Consider the following 22,207-nt stretch of genomic DNA (forward strand, 5'->3'; position numbering starts at 1 on the left):
TACAGTGGGGCAAAAAAGTATTTAGTCAGCCACCGATTGTGCAAGTTCTCCCACTTAAAATGATGACAGAGGTCTGTAATGTTCATCATAGGTGCACTTCAACCGTGAGACAGAATTAAAAAAAAATAATCCAGGAATTCACATTGTAAGAATTTTAAATAACTTATTTGGTCAACCATTCAAAGCTCTCACTAATGGAAGGAGGTTTTGGCTCAAAATCTCACAATACATGACCCCATTCATTCTTTCCTTAACATGGATCAATTGTTCTGTCCCCTTAGCAGAAAAACAGCCCCAAAGCATGATGTTTCCACCCCCATGCTTCACAGAAGTTATGGTGTTCTTGGGATGCAACTCAGTATTCTTCTTCCTCCAAACACGACGAGTTGAGTTTATACCAAAGAGTTCTATTTTGGTTTCATCTGACCACATGACATTCTCCCATGTGCTCTCTGGCAAACTTCAGACGGGCCTGGACATGCACTGGCTTAAGCAGGGAGACACGTCTGGCACTCCAGGATTTGATTCCCTGTCGGCGTATTTCTTCTCAAAAAAAGAGATCTTTAACATCAATATTAATGAAACATGTCCACACAAAATCTAGCTGTCAACACTGAATATTGCATTGTTGCATTTCTTTTCACAGTTTATGAATTGATTTTTTGTTGAAGTATTATTCAAAAAATATATTTTTATGAAGGATTTTTTAAATTGTTGCTTCCATCCATCCATCATCTTCCGCTTATCCGAGGTCGGGTCGCGGGGGCAACAGCCTAAGCAGGGAAACCCAGACTTCCCTCTCCCCAGCCACTTCGTCTAGCTCTTCCCGGGGGATCCCGAGGCGTTCCCAGGCCAGCCGGGAGACATAGTCTTCCCAACGTGTCCTGGGTCTTCCCAGTGGCCTCCTACCGGTTGGACGTTCCCTAAACACCTCCCTAGGGAGGCGTTCGGGTGGCATCCTGACCAGATGCCCGAACCACCTCATCTGGCTCCTCTCGATGTGAAGGAGCAGCGGCTTTACTTTGAGTCCCTCCCGGATGGCAGAGCTTCTCACCCTATCTCAAAGGGAGAGCCCCGCCACCCGGCGGAGGAAACTCATTTCGGCCGCCTGTACCCGGGATCTTATCCTTTCGGTCATGACCCAAAGCTCATGACCATAGGTGAGGATGGGAACGTAGATCGACCGGTAAATTGAGAGCTTTGCCTTCCGGCTCAGCTCCTTCTTCACCACAACGGATCGGTACAACGTCCGCATTACTGAAGACGCCGCACCGATCCGCCTGTCGATCTCACGATCCACTCTTCCCTCACTCGTGAACAAGACTCCTAGGTAAATAAATAAAATAAATAAATGGGTTGTACTTGTATAGCGCTTTTCTACCTTCAAGGTACTCAAAGCGCTTTGACACTACTTCCACATTTACCCATTCACACACACATTCACACACTGATGGAGGGAGCTGCCATGCAAGGCGCCAACCAGCACCCATCAGGAGCAAGGGTGAAGTGTCTTGCTCAGGACACAACGGACGTGATGAGGTTGGTGCTAGGTGGGAATTGAACCAGGGACGCTCGGGTTGCGCACGGCCACTCTCTACTCTCCCCACTGCGCCACGCCGTACTTGAACTCCTCCACTTGGGGCCGGGTCTCCTCCCCAACCCGGAGATGGCACTCCACCCTTTTCCGGGCGAGAACCATGGACTCGGACTTGGAGGTGCTGATTCTCATTCCGGTCGCTTCACACTCGGCTGCGAACCGATCCAGCGAGAGCTGAAGATCCCGGTCAGATGAAGCCATCAGGACCACATCATCTGCAAAAAGCAGAGACCTAATCCTGCGGCCACCAAACCGGAACCCCTCAACGCCTTGACTGCGCCTAGAAATTCTGTCCATGAAAGTTATGAACAGAATCGGTGACAAAGGACAGCCTTGGCGGAGTCCAACCCTCACTGGAAATGTGTTCGACTTACTGCCGGCAATGCGGACCAAGCTCTGGCACTGATCGTACAGGGAACGGACCGCCACAATAAGACAGTCCGATACCCCATACTCTCTGAGCACTCCCCACAGGACTTCCCGAGGGACACGGTCGAATGCCTTCTCCAAGTCCACAAAGCACATGTAGACTGGTTGGGCAAACTCCCATGCACCCTCAAGAACACTGCCGAGAGTATAGAGCTGGTCCACAGTTCCACGACCAGGACGAAAACCACACTGTTCCTCCTGAATCCGAGGTTCGACTATCCGACGTAGCCTCCTCTCCAGTACACCTGAATAGACCTTATCGGGAAGGCTGAGGAGTGTGATCCCACGATAGTTGGAACACACCCTCCGGTCCCCCTTCTTAAAGAGAGGAACCACCACCCCGGTCTGCCAATCCAGAGGTACCGCCCCCGATGTTCACGCGATGCTGCAAAGTCTTGTCAACCAAGACAGCCCCACAGCATCCAGAGCCTTAAGGAACTCCGGGCGGATCTCGTCCACCCTTGGGGCCTTGCCACCGAGGAGCTTTTTAACTACCTCAGCGACCTCAGCCCCAGAAATAGGAGAGTCCACCACAGATTCCCTAGGCACTGCTTCCTCATAGGAAGACGTGTTGGTGGGATTGAGGAGGTCTTCGAAGTATTCCTTCCACCTATCCACAACATCCGCAGTCGAGGTCAGCAGAACACTATCCGCACCATACACGGTGTTGATAGTGCACTGCTTCCCCTTCCTGAGGCGGCGGACGGTGGTCCAGAATCGCTTCGAAGCCGTCCGGAAGTCGTTTTCCATGGCTTCCCCGAACTCTTCCCATGTTCGAGTTTTTGCCTCCGCGACCGCTGAAGCTGCACACCGCTTGGCCTGTCGGTACCTGTCCACTGCCTCCGGAGTCCTATGAGCCAAAAGGACCCGATAGGACTCCTTCTTCAGCTTGACGGCATCCCTCACCGCTGGTGTCCACCAAGGGGTTTTAGGATTGCCGCCCCGACAGGCACCAACTACCTTGTGGCCACAGCTCCGATCTGCCGCCTCGACAATAGAGGTGCGGAACATGGTCCACTCGGACTCAATGTCCAGCACCTCCCTCGTGACATGTTCAAAGTTCTTCCGGAGGTGGGAATTGAAACTTTGTCTGACAGGAGACTCTGCCAGACGTTCCCAGCAGACCCTCACAATGCGTTTGGGCCTCCCAGGTCTGTCCGGCATCCTCCCCCAATATCGCAGCCAACTCACCACCAGGTGGTGATCGGTAGAAAGCTCCGCCCCTCTCTTCACCCGAGTGTCCAAAACATGAGGCCGCAAATCCGATGACACAACTACAAAGTCGATCATGGAACTGCGGCCTAGGGTGTCCTGGTGCCAAGTGCACATATGGACACCCTTATGTTTGAACATGGTGTTTGTTATGGACAAACTGTGACGAGCACAAAAGTCCAATAACAAAACACCACTCGGGTTCAGATCCGGGCGGCCATTCTTCCCAATCACGCCTCTCCAGGTTTCACTGTCGTTGCCAACGTGAGCGTTGAAGTCTCCCAGTAGGACAAGGGAATCACCCGGGGGGGCACTTTCCAGTACTCCCTCGAGTGTTCCCAAAAAGGGTGGGTACTCTGAACTGCTGTTTGGTGCATAAGCACAAATAACAGTCAGGACCCGTCCCCCCACCCGAAGGCGGAGGGAGGCTACCCTTTCGTCCACCGGGTTGAACTCCAACGTACAGGCTTTGAGCCGGGGGGAAACAAGAATTGCCACCCCAGCCCGTCGCCTCTCACTGCCGGCAACACCAGAGTGGAAGACGGTCCAATCCCTCTCGAGAGAAGTGGTTCCAGAGCCCTTGCTGTGCGTCGAAGTGAGTCCGACTATATCCAGCCGGAATTTCTCGACTTCGCGCACTAGCTCAGGCTCTTTCCCCCCCAGTGACGTGACGTTCCACGTCCCAAGAGCTAGCTTCTGTAGCCGAGGATCGGACCGCCAATTGCCCTGCCTTCGGCTGTCGCCCAGCTCACAATGCACCCGACCTCTATGGCCCCTGCTATGGGTGGTGAGCCCATTGGAGAGGTGACCCACGTTGCCTCTTCGGGCTGTGCCCGGCCGGGCCCCATGGGAACAGGCCCGGCCACCAGGCGCTCGCCATCGTGCCCCACCTCCGGGCCTGGCTCCAGAGGGGGACCCCGGTGACCCGCGTCCGGGCGAGGGAAATCTGGGTCCATGATTTTTCATCTTCATAAAGGTCTTCGAGCTGCTCTTTGTCTGATCCCTCACCTAGAACCTGTTTGCCTTGGGAGACCCTACAGGGGGCTTTATGCCCCCGGACAACATAGCTCCTAGGATCATTGGGACACGCAAACTCCTCTACCACGATAAGGTTGCAGCTCAAATTGTTGCTATTTTTTATAATATTTAAAAAAAATCTCACGTACCCCTTGGCATACTTTCAAGTAACCTTTGTTACTTTGATCCCAGTAACCTTTGTTACTTTGATCCCAGCTCTCTGCATGTCATTCCATGCTATACTGGTGGATACGCTCCGAGCAATCGGATTCGACGAAACCTCATCAAGCTGGATGCAATCTTACTTGGAGGGGAGGAAACAGGTGGTAGAGGTGAACGGCACCATGTCCCCTCCCCTCTCAGTAAGCTGTGGAGTCCCTCAGGGGAGTATACAAGGACCTTTACTGTTCCTAATATACGTGAATGACATGCCATCAGCATGCCACTGTGAATTGTTCCTGTTTGCGGATGACTCGGCCCTGCTGGTATCCGGCAAGGACAAGTCACAGGTGGAACAAATCCTCAGTGCTGAACTCCTCAATATTTGCACCTGGCTCGCTGACAATAAGCTATCCATACACTTAGGTAAAACGGAATCCATCCTATTTGGGTCCCATATCAAACTTAAGAAGGTCAGTGACTTCACTATAAAAGTGGGTGACATTGTTATCACCAGGAAAGATGAGATCACCTACCTAGGTTCCATTCTAGAGGCTAATCTTTCCTGTGATAAAATGGCAACCAAGGTGATCAAAAAGGTCAACCAAAGAACGAGATTCCTCTACAGAATCTCCTCTCTGGTCAACAAAAGCACCTTGAGGATTCTAGCGGGAACTCTCATTCAACCCTTCTTCGATTACGCTTGCACCTCCTGGTACCCCAGCACCTCCAAAACCCTCAAATCTAGACTCCAAACATCCCAGAATAAGCTAATCCGGTTACTTTTAGACCTCCACCCCAGATCACACCTCAATCCAACCCACTTCTCCAAAGTGGGCTGGCTCAGGGTGGAGGACAGAGTAAAACAACTTGCACTGAGCCTAGTCTATAAAATCCGCTACACCTCCTTGATACCGAAGTACATGTCAATCTACTTCCTTAACGTAAATGGCCGCCATAACCACAACACCAGGGGGAGCTCCACAAACCACGTTAAACCCAGATTTCGATCTAACAAAGGTCTTAACTCATTCTCTTTCTATGCCACATCAATGTTAAGTGCATCTCTATATTCCTTCAAAACCGCTCTAAAACAACACCTCCAGGCAACTTCAACACTTTACTAATAGCCTCCTTCATTCACATCCCATCTCCCCGGATTATAAACAACTCAAATGTACTTCTAATGTATATACTTGTTCTTATGCTATGTGAACTCACTGGCTGTACATATCCTACTGTAAGACCTACACTGTTTCAATGTCCACATTTCTCTGTTGATGCAATTGTTGATGACTGAAGTTCTGATATCAACCAAAGCTCCTCATCCCACCCCCCGGATTGTAAATAATGTAAATAATTCAATGTACATACTATGATGATTAACTTGTGTGATGACTGTATTATGTTGATAGTATATATTTGTACCATGAATTGATTAACGTGGACCCCGACTTAAACAAGTTGAAAAACTTATTCGGGTGTTACCATTTAGTGGTCAATTGTACGGAATATGTACTGTACTGTGCAATCTACTAATAAAGTATCAATCAATCAATCAATCAATCAATTCACCAGGTCCCCCGTGTGGTTCTGGGATTTTTGCTCACCGTTCTAATGATCATTTTGACCCCACGGGATGAGATCTTGCGTGGAGCCCCAGATCGAGGGAGCTTACCAGTGGTCTTGTATGTCTTCCATTTTCTGATAATTGCTCTCACAGTAGATTTTTTCACACCAAGCTGCCTGCCTATTGTAGATTCACTCTTCCCCGTCTGGTGCAGGTCTACAGTTCTTTTCCTGGTGTCCTTCGACAGCTCTTTGGTCTTGGCCATAGTGGAGTTTGGACTCTGGCTGTTTGAGGCTGTGGACAAGTGTCTTTTATACAGATAACAAGTTAAAACGGGTTCCATTAATACAGGTGACAAGTGGAGGTCAGAAGAGCTTCTTAAAGAAGAAGTTACAGGTCTGTGAGAGCCAGAGATCTTCCTTGTTTGAAGTGACCAAAATACTTATTTTCCACCATAATTTACAAATTAATTCTTTAAAATTCCTACAATGTGAATTCCTGGATTTTTTTCACATTCTGTCTCTCACAGTTGAAGTGTACCAATGATGAAAATTACAGACCTCTGTCATCATTTTAAGTGGGAGAACTTGCACAATCGGTGGCTGACTAAATACTTTTTTGCCCCACTGTATATATATATATATATATATATATATATATATATATATATATATATATATATATATATATATATATATATATATATATATATATTTATACTGTGACGTAACGGATATGTGGTAATAGTGGGACACCACGGGGTGTCTTTATTCGTCACATGACTGTTTGTCGAATTCAGTTGAATGTAAATGATAATATTATTGAATGTGAGGACAAGCGGTAGAAAATGGATGGATGGCTGGATTATAATCATATTGCATGCCAACTAACAGATCCAAAATTGCTTTGCAATCAGAAGACAAGCAGAAATACAAGATCAACTATTGTGGAATTCATTTTACAAAGGCTTTGAATGACACAAAATAGCTTTATTTAAATAAATAATATTGCGATAAGAAGTACAGCCACGTGCGGTATAATTTTTTCTGTCAAGGTTGAAACACATTTAGCAAAAATGAAGACATGTCTTATTGACACACATTTCCAGGCCACTCAAAATAAAGTGGCCCCCGGGTGTTGCGCTTGACACCTGTGCTTTATGACATCGTCATGTTGGCACAACTAATCAAACTTGGCAGCAATATCGACGTAAATTCCTTAGTGTACATTCAGAATTGTGTTTTTTTCTTTTAATATTACATTTTTGAAAGAAAAATCTTTAAAAAGTATAGTTTTACAATCCGAACGTATAAGAATAGCTCTGATGCCGCCATTGTAAATGTATCTTATCCTGTTTTATCTGATGGACTACAGTATTTGATTAACGTTACATGTGAGCAATGATCATTTTTGGGCACTTGTATGACAAGGATACAATTGCTGTAGAAATAGAAATATGACAGCTGTGCTTTTTATGCAGTATGATATGGTTAAATGTAACATGTGCAATGATTATTTTGAGGTATAATGATTATTTTGGGGTATAATATGGTTATATGTAACACATGAGCAATGATTATTTTTGGGTAAATATGTAACACATGAGCAATGATTATTTTGGGGTATATATGAAACATCCATCCATCTTCTTCCATTTATGCGAGGTTGGGTCGCAGGGGCAGCAGCCTAACCAGAGAAGCCCAGACTTCCCTCTCCCCAGCCACTTCGTCCATCACCTCCCGGGGGATCCCGAGGCATTCCCAGGCCAGCCGGGAGACATAGTCTTCCAAACGTGTCCTGTGTCTTCCCCGTGGCCTCCTACCGGTCGTACGTGCTCGAAACACCACCCTAGGGAGGCGTTCGGGTGGCATCCTGAACCACCTCATCTGGCTCCTCTCGATGTGGAGGAGCAGCGGCTTTACTTTGAGCACCTCCTGGATGACAGAGCTTCTCACCCTATCTCTAAGGGAGAACCCTGCCACCCGGCGGAGGAAGATCATTTTGGCCGCTTATCCTTTCGGTCATAACCCAAAGCTCATGACTATAGGTCAGGATGGGAACGTAAATTGACCGGTAAATTGATTGCTTGGCCTTCTGGCTCAGCTCTTTTTTAACCACACTAGATCGATACACCGTCCGCATTACTGAACACGCCGCACCGATCCGCCTGTCAATCTCACGGTCCACTCTTCCCCCACTCGTGAACAAGACTCCGAGCTACTTGAACTCCTCCACTTGGGGCAAGATCTCCTCCCCAACCCGGAGATGGCACTCCACCCTTTTCCAGGCGAGAAGCACGGACTCGGATTTGGAGGTGCTGATTCTCATTCCGGTCGCTTCACACTCGGCTGCGAACCGTTCCAGTGAGAGCTGGTGATCATGGCGAGATGAAGCCATCAGGACCACATCATCTGCAAAAAGCAAATACCTAATTCTGCAGCCACCAAACCAGATACCCTCAACGCCCTGACCGCGCCGAGAAATTCCGTCCATAACAGTTACGAACAGAATCGGTGACAAACGGCAGCCTTGGCGGAGTCTAACCCTCACTGGAAACGGGTACGACTTACCGCTGGCAATGTGGACCAAGCTCTGACACTGATCATACAGGGAGCGAACCGCCACAATCAAACAGTCGTTTACCCCATACTCTCTGATCATTCCCCACAGGACTTCCCAGGGTACACGGTCGAATGCCTTCTCCAAGTCCACAAAGCACATGTAGACTGATTGGGCAAACTCCCATGCACCCTCAAGGACCCTGCCGAAAGTATAGAGCTGGTCCACAGTTCCACAACCAGGACGAAAACCACACTGTTCCTCATGAATCCGAGTTTTGACTCCTCCTCTCCAGTACACCTGAATTGACCTTACCGGAAAGGCTGAGGAGTGTGATCCCATGATAGTTGGAACACACCCTCCGGTTCCCCTTCTTAAAGAGAGGAACCACCACCCCGGTCTGCCAATCCAGAGTTACCACCCCCTATGTCCACGCAATGTTGCAGAGTCTTGTCAACTAAGACAACTCCACCGAATCCAGAGCCTTAAGGAACTTCGGTTGGATCTCATCCACCGAAGCGCTTTTTAACTACCTCGGCAACCTCAGCCCCGAAAATAGGATAGCCCACCAAAGAATTCCCCAGGCACTGCTTCCCCATAGGAAGAAGTGTTGGTAGGGTTGAGGAGGTCTTCAAAGTATTCCTTCCACCGATCCACAACATCCGCTGTCAAGGTCAGCCGAACAGCATCCCCACCATACACGGTGCTGACACTGCACTGATTCCCTTTCATGAAGCGGCGGATGATGGTGCGGAATTGCTTCGAAGCCTTCTGGAAATTGTCTTCCATGGCTTTCCCGAACTCCTCCCATGTCCGAGTTTTTGCCTCTGCGACCGCAAAAGGCGCACACCGCTTGACCTGTCGGTTCCTGTCTTCTGTCCCCGAGGTCTCTTTCTTTAGGTTTACGGCATCCCTCACCGCTGGCGTCCACCAGCGGGTTCTAGGATTACCGCCACGACAGGCCCCAACCACCTTGCGGCCACAGCTACAATCAGCCGCCTCGACAATAGAGGTACATTGAGTCCACCCAGACTCAATGTCCAGCGCCTCCCTCGTGACATGTTCAAGGTTCTTCTGCAGGCAGGAATTGAAACTCTCTCTGACAGGAGACTCTGCTAGGCGTTCCCAGTAGACCCTCACAATGCGTTTGGGCCTGCCAGGTCTGTCCGGCATCCTCCCCATCATTGCAGCTAACTCACCACCAGGTTGTGATCGGTAGAAAGCTCTGCCCCTCTCTTGACTGTCAGAGCACACTTCAGTCAAGGCACATCATTAAGTTTGCCAAGGACTCGGTCATAGTCAGCCTCCAGCAGGACAAAGAGTCAGACTACGGTCCTGTTCTGGAGAACTTTACGAAATGGTGCGATGATTCGTACCTGGAGCTTAACGGCGATAAAACGAAGGAGATGTACATTGACTTTCGTCGTGATCCCCCTCCCAAAGCACCCATTCTCGTTAATGGCTCTGCTGTTGAGATAGTCAATGAATACAGGTATCTAGGCACAATCATAGACAATAAATTGACTTTTGATGCCAGCACTGAAAGTATTTGTAAGAAGGCCAATGAGAGGCTGTTTTTCTTGTGGAAACTGAGTGGTTTTCAGGTTGATAGGACACTAATGAGGATGTTCTATTCATCTTGTATCGAGTCTATTTTAACATATTCTATCACTTACTGGTTTGGTAACCTCAGTGTGGCCAAAATAAACAGACTAGGTGTTATAATCAAGGTGTGCCAAAAGACCATAGGCACTACCTTGAAACCCCTGTGCCAGATTTATCAGGTCAGTCATCCAGAAGGCAAAGGCCATTCTGGCCAACCCTCTTCTTAGAGTTTAGACTCTTGCCCTCAGGATGTAGGTACGCCCCTAGTAATAGAAAGGCCAAAAACAACCGATACATAAGATCCTTTGTTCCCTCAGCTGTTGTTTTTATATATGAGCTCCTTATACAAGCTTAGCTGCTATGTAGTCACTTTAGTGTGATTAGTTTTTATTGTATTACAAATGTTTTTAGTTTTTAGCTTTATGATGGTTTGTATGTTGTATGTATTTTATGTATTTGTACCTTAATTTTACTGTTGTACCTTCTTTTTACTGTTGTACCTTGTTTTTTTACTGTTGAACCTTGTTTTTAATGACAATAAAGATTTTCTAAGTCTAAGTCTTCACCCGAGTTTCCAAAACATGAGACCGCAAATTCGATGACACAACTACAAATTCGATCATGGAACTGTGGCTTAGGCTGTCCTGGTGCCAAGTGCACACATGGACACCCTTATGTTTGAACATGTGATGAGCACAAAAGTCCAATAACAAAACACCACTCGGGTTCAGATCCGGGCGGCCATTCTTCCCAATCACGGCTATCTAGGTTTCGCTGTCGTTGCCAACATGAGTGTTGAAGTCCCCCAGTAGAACGAGGGAATCACCCGGGGGAGCACTCTCCAGTACTCTCTTGAGTGAATCCAAAAAGGGTGTGTACACTGAGCTTCCGCTTGGAACAGTCAGGACCCGTCCCCCCACCCGAAGGCGGAGAGAAACTACCCTCTCGCCCACTGGGCTGAACTCCAACGTGCAGGCTTTGAGCCGGGGGGGCAACTAGAATTGCTACCCCATCCCGTCGCCTTTCCTGCCAGAGTGGAAGAGAGTCTATCCCCTCTCGAGAGAAATGGTTGCAGATCTCTTGCTGTGCGACGAAGTGAGTTCGACTATATCTAGCCGGAACTTCTCCACCTCGTGCACTAGCTCAGGCTTCTCCACCCCAGTGAGGTGACGTTCCACGTCCCAAGAGCTAGCTTATGTAACCGTGGATCGGACCGCCAAGTGCCCTGCTTTCGGCTGCCGCCCAGCTCGCATTGCACTTCTATGGCCCCTGCGAAGGGTGGTGAGCCCATTGGAGGGGGGACCCACGTTGCCTCTTCGGGCTGTGCCCGGCCCGGCCACAAGGCACTCGCCCTCGTGCCCCACCTGCGGGCCTGGCTCCAGAGGGGGGCCCCGGTGACCCGTGTCCGGGCGAGGGAAATCTGGGTCCTTGATTTGTCTTCTTCATAAAGGTCTTCGAGCTGCTCTTTGTCTGATCACTTACCCAGGACCAGTTTGTCTTGGGAGACCCTACAAGGGGGAAAAAATCTCCCGGACAACATAGCTCCTAGGATCATTGGGACACACAAACTCCTCTACCACGATAAGGTGACAGCTCAGAATGGAGATATGTGCAATGATTATTTTGGGGGTATATATGTAACACTTGTGGAATTATCATTTTTGGGCACTTGTACGACAAGGATTTAATTGCGGTGGAAATAGAAAAATGACTGTTATACAGTATGCTATGTAACATATGCATGGATGCAGAAGATGGTGTGTGTGACTCCAACAACATAGAGAGACTATTGCATGTGTGTGTGTGTGTGTGTGCGTGCGTGCCGTGCCAATGCCGCTTTAGAGAAGTCTTTCAAGTGGTCACGGCTTCCTCCTACTCGTCTGCATGGTGCGTGTGTTGTGGTCTGTTCGAGACAACCTCCCTGGACCCCCTGTGAACTACAGTATGGGTTTACTGTGTGCCTGCATGCCACTCGGAGCGCATTTTTCATCATCTTGGGTTATTTCCCCCAAAATCCATCTGTCCTGTTCCCCCCTCATGTAGTCGCTCTCATTTTTTGTGGATTACCACGTTTGACATCTGTAGGAATGGCAAGGTTCAGCTAGTCCTGATGTGGCCTTGGTAGTGACATAATCTTTGCATATGTTAAATGCTGTACCTTTTGTATGCAGAAAGGAAGCAATGTCTGCTCCAAACCACCTTTATCTGCTGTCAGCCGGCTTGAGATTGCAGTGATTCCGTCAGATGATGAATGAACATTCCTCCACCTGTGCAAAATATAAAGATGTATCAAATTTGATACAAGTGTGGCATATCTGTTTGACCTTCGAAGGTAAACATAACTTCCTGTGAACCAGCTTCCTGTGTAGGGCACATTTGTGTTCTGCAAAACATGTTTTCATGAATTTGTAACACTGTATGCATATATCAATGCAGTGAGATTTCTCAAATACAGTAGTTTGGCTCTAAATAAACCTCCCAGACACCTTAATCCGATGGTGTTCGGTTTTTGAAAAATCAGACTAACAGACCTGGATAATGTGATTGGAAACCAGATCTCAGTGGCCTTGTGGTTAGAGTGTCTGCCCTGAGATCAGTAGGTCGGGAGTTCAAACCCCAGCCTAGTCATACCAAAGACTATAAAAATGGGACCCATTACCTCCCTGCTTGGCATTCAGCATCAAGGGTTGGAATTGGGGGTTAAATCACCAAAATGATTTCCGAGCGCGGCCACCTCTGCTGCTCACTGCTCCCCTCACCTCCCAGGGGGTGGAACAAGGGGATGGGTCAAATGCAGAGAGTAATTTTACCACACCTAGTGTGTGTGTGACTGTCAGTGGTACCTTAACTTTAACTTAACTTTCGAGGGGTAGTTTGCGGTCGAGGGGACCTATGTGTCGCACATGTCCATCAATGGTGGAAAAAAAAACACTGATATTTATTTAATATGGTAACTAAGGAAATATTGAATGCCGGCTAAATGCAGACTCCCGAACGACATATGAAAGAGAATGAAGCAAGTATTATGAATTACAAGGAGCATAATAAAGCCTACACAAACCTTCCCGCAGCATTTCCAAACTGACAAACATGAAGTCTGTATTCCACACAACTGGCAAGATAGTCCAAGTCCATCCGGAACAGTATCAGTCGGGACACCAACGATCTTTTCCTTCGGATTTAAAACTTCTTCCTTTACTCCACAGACCCTTTGCTGCCGTAAGAATGAACTGCGAGACATTCAAAAGTTTTGTTTTCATGATTCTCACTCAAAAAAACTCTGCTGTCAGTCTTTCTTGACTTCAGACCTGCCTCTTCTCCGATTCTCTAGTGTCACGTTGGTAGCGCAATCCAAGATCATTTCTTGACGCTGTTTGCTATTTACCATCAACATCGCCATTAGAGGCAAAGTATTTCTAATATATGTCAATATTACTGCGGACATCACAACAGAGCTAGGCTTTTAACTTGTCAGAAGCCACAGACGCTTTTGTGACATCATGTAAGTCAACCGGAAATTAACAAAATGAATCTTGCTAAAGGATAATAAGTGCCCCCCAGTATGACCAACTGTCTCAATTGAGAGAGTGCGTTGACACTTAACTTCACACAAAGGGGTAAAAATACAAAAAAACTAAAAACTTTTTGAGAAATCAGACTAATTTAGTGCATGGAAACATTGTGTCAGACCAAATAATTACAGCAGAATGAAAACATGCACTGCAAAGAAAGCTGATTTGAAAGAAGATGACCCATTAAGTGGTGCTGTATGTTATACATGTGTGGTCATCTATGGCACAGATGATAAATACTTCTTTCATCTCCAAAGAGTAATTCACAATTCCAGCAGCTTTATAAAGGTAGAAACACACATTAGCATCAGACGATTTTACTCATGATGGACATCGGAATCAGCAGCATAAAACCTTGATTGGAACATCGCTATCACTGTCACATAAACAACTGGATATGTGGGAATTTTATTTTCCATGAGGTTTTCAAAAAGAAAATCAAACTTTTGTGGGGGGAAAAAAGTCACAACATTTGTATTCAAGTTCAAAATATTGATATTTATGTTGTGGTTGAAAATAGTCTTGTGAGAAACATATAGAACATTTTGGATTCCGATGCTTAAAAAAATCGGAATCGAGAATAGTTGGGAACCTGAATCGGAATCATACAAAATTCAAACGATTCCCAACCCGATGTCTTTTGGTCTTTCAAGTAGGGGAAGCTCATTTTCAGCTACTTTCTAAACACGAGAACAGTCTTCAATAACAAAAAAAAAAAATAAAGATGCTAGTTTTGACAAGGGCTTCACGGTGGGAGAGGGGTCAGTGCGTCTGCCTCACAATACGAAGGTCCTGAGTAGTCTGGGGTTCAATCCCGGGCTCGGGATCTTTCTGTGTGGAGTTTGCATGTCCTCCCTGTGAATGCGTGGGTTCCCTCCGGGTACTCCGGCTTTCTCCCACTTCCAAAGACATGTGGATAGGTTGATTGGCAACATTAAATTGGCCCTAGTGTGTGAATGTGACTGTGAATGTTGTCTGTCCATCTGTGTTGGCCCTGCGATGTGGTGGCGACTTGTCCAGGGTGTACCCCGCCTTCCGCCTGATTGTAGCTGAGATAGGCACCAGTGCCCCCCGTGACCTCAAAGGGAATAAGCGGTAGAAATGGATGGATAGTTTTGACAAAGAAAACATCACTTCAAGAATTCTCCATATCAACTCGGAACTACGCAATGAAACTTGAACAATGCTCTGGCAGTGCTGTCTATTTTTGTGTATTTGTATGATTGCTGATTCCCTTGAAGTCAAAGGACTCTTCAACACTGTTCAATACATTGTGACGCTACCACAAAGAATGAGAAGTCGCCTGAGTAGCCAATTCCGAACAAAAGTTGAATGCATTCTAGTGCATACTTAGTAGTCAGTGAAATGCAAACACAAAAGTACATACTTGATTTTTTTGTTGACATTTTAGGCTAGCAGTCTTAGAGCAATCGCCGAGCAATGACATCATGGGCCATGATGGAACAGGGTTTATGTGTTTTAGAGACAAAAATATGTTCTTAAAGAAAACCCAGAGTAACAGTGCAGACCAGAGCAATCTTAGACTACTTCATTACCCTGGACCCAAAAGGAGCTGAGATACAATATGCTAAGGATGCAAATTACAAAAAAATGCTTTTGTTTGTTGTTTTCTGGTGGATGACAGGCATTACAATATTCATGTCGGATCAAACCATCCCAGCAAGCTGGACTGAACTCGAGCTTGACTTGTGAAGACTCACTTGTCCATGTCACACTGCGACAACTTAAGCACACATGAATGTATGTTTCCATACCAAAAAGCAGCAAGGATATTTTTGCTTGTGACAGAGGAACTTGATGTATGGCAAATGGCAGCAACATCAAGTACTCCTTCTTGGGAGAAGCGAACTGTCAAGCTATCAGTGAACTAACCATGAATCACGCAGCCTCACTCCACTGTCCAGAGGCCTGTGGTCTTCCTCGGGCTTTGACACTTTGATGGCCTCTTCAATGCGGTCGCTCTGTCCTCTCTGTTTGCTCCTCCCATCTTACTCAGCACACATTCCTCAGCACTGGTCTGGGCATGACAGGGCCAAGGAAGTAGGACAGACATGACCAGCGGCGTCAAAGTGGGGCCCCAAGCACAGTTTGAAGATTTGTTTTCTGCCTTTGAAATATGGCAATTGTTGAAAAGACGTCATAAATGTTAATATGCCATGAACATAGCCCTGAAAGTTCCATATTACAACTGCCAAACTCTAATTAAGAATAGTAAGGACTACCATTACACTACATTATTAAAACTAGGACATTAAACCTGGATGTAGCGGAGAACGACCTTGGAACACGTCATAACGTGGTCAAAGCTCAGGTTTAAACATTCACACGCGGTACCAACATTTTGCAACAACTGCTTGGTTTAAGTTTATGCATAGTTTCAATATGATACGTCACATATTTGACGTATTTTTCATTTGATCTTTACATGTCCAAAAAGGAGTATGACGAAGCAAAGCTTATTTAATATAATCCCTTTTCCATTTCAGAGCAATTATAAACACATTTGATTACTGCCTGTTATCAATTTGTAAGACAATTTACATCAAAGTTACATCAAATATTAAAAGTCAAGGACTTGGTGTGATTGCTAACTGCTAAAATGATGCACAAAGCAAACAATAACCTGCGAGCCAAGAATGTACAATAATTTATTTTTAACAAAAGACGAGAAATGTAACCTGAGAGAAAAATGTACCTTAAAACATGTGTATGCACGTACAACACTTAAAACCTTTAGTACATCAGTATGTGGAATGAAATTGTAGAATGGATCAGGCAAAGAAGTCAATCAGTGTACTGATATCATCCAATTTAAGAGGCGATTAAAATTACAAGTGTTTACAAAGTACAAGAAGACATTTGCTAAACATCTTGAGCTTGATTTAAATGAGTTATTAATCTCAAATGTCAATGGTGGTACTTAGAATGCAATGGTTTCAACAATTTGAGAAGAAGGACTCAGTAACTATATTTTTTTCTGGGGTTATAGTTCTCTTCTGTTGAGAAGAATTGGTGTACATCCTTGGCTATCAGTTTAAAGTTTGCTATGTACATACTTTTAGCTGTTTGCAAATTGACCAAATCATTGGAGCCTATCTCAGCTGCATTCCGGCGAAAGGAGCTACTTCCTCGCAGGGCCAACACAGATAGACAACATTCACACTCACATTCACGCACTTGGACCAATTTAGTGTTGCCAATCAACAGAGGAGACCAATTTTTGAAGGGTCACAGATGCTGGCTTTTGAACTTTGTGCTTATAACAGTCCGAATAGTTCTTGTCCTCTTTGGTCCGGAAGACACGACGTCCACAGTTTCCAAATTTGAAATGTGGACTAGTCAGACCACAGAACACTTTTTTCACTTTGCATTAGTCCATCTTAGATGAGGTCTGGCCCAGCGAAGTCGGCTGCGTTTCTGGGTGTTGTTGATAAATGGCTTTGGCTTTGCATATTTGTTTTAACTTGAACTTAAAGATGTAGCAACAAACTGTAGTTACTGACAGTGTTTTTTTGAAGTGTTCTTGAGTCCATGTGGTGATATCCCTTACACACTGACGTCGCTTTTTGATGCAGTACCGTCTGAGGGATTGAAGGTCACGGGCCTTGCCGCTCATGTGCAGTGACTTCTCCAGATTCTTTGAACCTTTTGATGATATTACGGACCGTAGATGGTGAAATCCCGAAATACCTTGCAATAGCTCATTGAGAAATGTTGTTCTTAAACTGTTCGACAGTTTGCTCACGCATTTGTTCACAAAGTGGTGACCCTCGCCCCATCCTTGTTTGTGAATGACTGAGCATGTCATGGAAGCTGCTTATACACCCAAATCATAGCACTCACATTTTCCCAATTAGCCTGTTCACCTGTGGGATTTTCCAAATAAGTGTTTGATGAGCATTCCTCAACTTATTCAGTCTTTTTTGCCATTTGTGCCAGCTTTTTTTTTAAATGTTGCAGGCATCACATTCCAAACGAGCTAATATTTGCAAAAAATAACAAAGTTTACCAGTTTGAACGTTAAATATCTTGTCTTTGCAGTGCATTCAATTGAATATAGGTTGAAAAAGATTTGCAAATCATTGTATTCTGTTTTTATTTACCATTCACACAGCGTGCCAACTTCACTGGTTTTGGGTTTTGTATATATGCATATGTGTGTGTGAATTGACATACGCACACACATATGCATATACATATACATATACATACACATACCATGAAAAGAAGCATGGTTATATTATTTAGTGTTTGTAGAATATCTGTAAAACTCGGACACTTGCTGAAGAATAAACAATGGAAAGATGTGATTGATCAGGGGACGGTATAGCTCGGTTGGTTGGCAGAGGGGGTAGTGCGTCTGCCTCACAATACGAAGGTCCCGAGTAGTCCTGGGTTTAATCCCAGACTCGTGATCTTTCTGTGTGGAGTTTGCATGTCCTCCCCGTGAATGTGTGGGTTCCCTCCGGGTACTCCGGGGATAGATTGATTGGCAACACTAAATTGGCCCTAGTGTATGAATGTGAGTGTGAGTATTGTCTGTCTGTCTGTGTTGGCCCTGCGATGAGGTGATGACTTGTCCAGGGTGTATGCTGCCTTCCGCCCGATTGTAGCTTAGATAGGCACCAGCGCCCCCCGCGACCCCAAAGGGAATAAGCGGTAGAAAATGGATGGATGGATGGGTGATCGATTAGTCCTTTCTTGGGTGTGAGTGTGTGTGTGTGTGTGTGTGTGTGTGTGTGTGTGTGTGTGTGTGTGTGTGTGTGTGTGTGTGTGTGTGTGTGTGTGTAGTATGCAAATCAGCAAGAGCAAGAAAGAGTGCCAGTGGCAGTCTTGGAGGGCACTGAGGTCATGGACAACTTCCACGCATCCTCCTCATGAACACTCTTCATCCCGACAGCCAGCGACTTCTAAGACAGTGCTTGAACATTGCCCAAGGTCTTACTCCGGCTGACTTAAACACATCGAGTGTGTGCGTGTGTGTGTGTGTGTGTGTGTGTGTGTAAAAACAGGGAGGGGTCACATCAGATTGATGCAGTCACTTCCTTCCAGTGCACTAAGCGCCTGTTGTCAGTTTGACCTGCGCCAGTTAACCCCTCACCACCCCTGGCACTGTGGGCGAGGGCCCCGTGTGTGTGTGTGTGTGTGTGTGTGTGTGTGTGTGTGTGTGTGTGTGTGTGTGTGTCTGTGTGTCTGTGTGTGTGTGCGTGTGCGTGCGTGCGTGTGTGCGTGCGTGTTGTCAAAGCACAGGTGTCTCGCCACAGTGTCAGCGAGGTCTCCAGAGTCTCTCAGCATGTGTTTGGCGAGAGAAAGGAGGAGGGAGTTGTTCTCGGTTAGCAACACGCGGCCTGAGGGGACTTTGGGGGTCAGCGTCTGACAAGCAGGTGTCTGTGTTGACCCCCACCTTTCACGCCTGGAAAGTCAAGTGTAATTGCTGACCTGATTGGAGGTATGTAGTGGGACTCCCCTTCTGCACACACGCCATTGCTCGGGGTCAAAGGTGAGAGAAAGACATGAAGAGGAGGGCTGATTTCCTCTTTGCATGCACATGAGCACATGAAGACATGATGACACTAAGACATTAAGAAGTGAACACATGAAAACATGCTCAGCACACTCTCGGTTTTCATGCTCACTTACACTGGAAAAACTCTAAATCTTGCCAAGAATATTTGTCTTATTTCTAGTCAAATTGTGTCTATGAACTTAATTTCAGACAATATCACTTATAACCAGAGTTACACCAAGATGGAGGGCCTTGTTTCAAGACAGTGCATCTTGAATATCTTGTTAGGTGAGAACATCTTGAAATGATCTTGTTTTGAGAAATATTTTAGATGGAATAAGCTTTTTCAACATGTCATGATGTTTTTATGCTCACAAGATGTAGGTTGTATCATGAATAATCTTGTTTCAAGAAAGAGACCTAACTTGAATTGAGACAACACAGCTTTATTGAATTTGCAGGTCAAAAGCGTCAGGAAATCCTCTGCATGGCGTAAGAAAACCAGTTTGGAGCAAATGTTTCCCGTGCGAGTCTGGCAAAGATTATTTGGCTACAAAAGGGGTGGGAGGCGGGGGAGGGTTCACAGCGGGAGGTCAGAGAAAATGTGAACAGCTGTTGATTAACACAAGTGCTCTCTGTGTCTTGAAGAAGAAGAAGAAGAGGAGGAAGAAGATGAAGAAGTGATGGAAACACAGGAGGTGCAGGATGAAGATGACAAGGAACACAAAGAAGGTAATGGATGGAGCACACACACATTCTATCCTGCGGAGCCTATCCCAGCGAGACTCCATTACATTACATTGGATTAGATTAAATTGATCTACGTTTAGTGAAAGACATTCACACAAAACAATGTACAGTAATAAATACTGTGACGCTTGTGTGGCATTGTAATGCCGGATTGGTTCTTCCGTGGATGCGTCGAAGCGATGAACACAACAAGGTAAGTTATAAATGGATTTATTAAATAATAAAAGGCTAGGAACAAAAACACTGCTGTAAAGAGAAGGCAAACCAAAAACAGAAAAACAATTCCTCAGCATGTGAGCTGGAATAAACAAAATGGCTTAGCGTAAAAGCTAGCGAGAATATACATACAAAGATGCAGGTCGAGAGTCGTCACTGTTGCGCGTGGGCAAATTAGGATCCGAGACTGAACAAAGAAAAGAGGAAAGCTTATATAGGGAGAAATCAAGGAGAACCAGGTGTGTAGAAAACGAGGAGCAGGTGAAATCAATGTGTAACCATGGTAACGGACTAAACAGGAAGTAAGTGGGTCAGAAGAGAATGAAACAAAGATGGAAAAATAAACATGTGAAGATCTGAGTCACAGATCGCAACAGTATTCCCCCCCCCAAAAAGACAGATTCCAGATGTCTCAAAGAAAACAAAAACAAATAAGAAACAACTTGAACCCCCTCCCCAAAAACAGAGTCCACAAACGAAGGGAGGGCGGAGGGAGGCCACGGTGGAGGGTCGCCAAGTCGTGTGTCCCCGAATCCACCGAGGACAAGTCAAGTGGCGGCGGCGGATGGAACGCCGCTGCCGAAAAAGTTTTGGCGGGCGACCTCGAAAAGGCCACATTAGTGGCCGCATCGCAGGATGAGGTGCCCGGCGAGGCGGACGACCCGGGCACGGCCACATCCGTGGCCGACATGGAGGAGGGAGTGTCTGGCGAGGAGGATGACCTCGCAGAGGCCACGCCCGTGATCGACGTGGTGGACGACGCCTCAGCACCGAAATCCCAGCAGGCTTGGAAGCAGCAGACGAGGGTGCGGGGACTGCAGCCAAAGCAGGCCCGAGTGCAGCTGGCGAGGATGATGCGGGTGCTGCAGCCGCAGGAGTCGTCGGAGGCGGCCTGGGAGCCGCAGGAGTCGTCGGAGGCGGCCTGGGAGCCGCAGGAGTCGTCGGAGGCGGCCTGGGAGCCGCAGGAGTCGTCGGAGGCGGCCTGGGAGCCGCAGGAGTCGTCGGAGGCGGCCTGGGAGCCGCAGGAGTCGTGACTGGTGTGAGCTCCAGCCTCATCGTCGGCGCCGGTGTGGGCTCCAGCTTCTTCGTCGGCAGTGCTTGGCGGCGTGGAGCTGGTACCGGCGCTTGTCGAGGAGCTGGCACTGGAGTGGGCTCCAGCCCTGTCGACATAGGTGAAGGTTCCAGCCCCGTCGTCGACGCTGGTGTGGGCTCCAGCCCCGTCGTCGACGCTGGTGTGGGCTCCAGCCCCGTCGTCGGCGGTGCTTGGCGGCGCGGAGCTGGTACCGGCGCTTGGCGGCGTGGAGCTGGTACCGGCGCTTGGCGGCGTGGAGCTGGTACTGGAGTAGGCTCCAGCTCTGGAGCTGGTACTGGAGTGGGCTCCAGGCTAAAGTCTGTAACTGGTATGAGAACCAGTTCTGGGTCGGAGGCTGGTGTGAGAACCAGGTGGGAGTCTAGTGCTGGCTTGAAAACCAGGCGAGAGTCATGTGCTGGTGTGAGAACCAGACTGGGAGCAGTGCAGAACACCGGTGGTGGAGGACGTGCTGGAGGTAATGACCTCGCGAGTCCGAACACCGGTGGAGGAGGTCTACAAGGCCGTTGAGACTTGGCCGGGGGAAAAACAGGTGGAGGAGGTCTACAAGGCCGTTGAGATTTGGCCGGGGAAAAATCAGGTAGAGGAGGTCTACAAGGCCGTTGAGACTTGGCCGGGGGAAAAACAGGTGGAGGAGGTCTACAAGGCCGTTGAGACTTGGCCAGGGGAAAAACAGGTGGAGGAGGTCTACAAGGCCGTTGAGATTTGGCCGGGGGAAAAACAGGTGGAGGAGGTCTACATGGTGGCTGTGGTTTAGAGGGTAGTATCTGTGCTACCTCCGTAGCACAGCTATAGGTCATAGCCCCTTCCTCCAGACGGGGATCCCAGACCCGTTCCCTATGGTCAGGGACTGACCTTAAGGGAGGGTGGTGGGAGGCTTGGAGGCGGGCCGACTCCTCCCCTT

The 22,207-nt window shown here is 47.2% G+C and overlaps 1 protein-coding gene across 3 annotated transcripts in view; it reads left to right on the top strand.

The window, feature by feature from the left end:
* The window catches only part of LOC133539965 (cytoplasmic dynein 1 intermediate chain 1), a 167,196-nt gene that overhangs the window by 63,426 nt on the left and 81,563 nt on the right, over window positions 1-22,207 (top strand). For 2 of the 3 annotated variants that reach the window (XM_061882387.1, XM_061882389.1), the window contains one exon: window positions 19,896-19,979. In XM_061882387.1, coding sequence (XP_061738371.1) covers window positions 19,896-19,979 — 84 coding nt within the window. The remainder of the gene's footprint in view (window positions 1-19,895; window positions 19,980-22,207) is intronic. The other variant, XM_061882388.1, reaches the window with a different exon arrangement.

Source organism: Nerophis ophidion, linkage group LG21 (genome assembly GCF_033978795.1).
Source record: "Nerophis ophidion isolate RoL-2023_Sa linkage group LG21, RoL_Noph_v1.0, whole genome shotgun sequence".
Classification (NCBI taxonomy): Eukaryota; Metazoa; Chordata; class Actinopteri; order Syngnathiformes; family Syngnathidae; genus Nerophis; species Nerophis ophidion.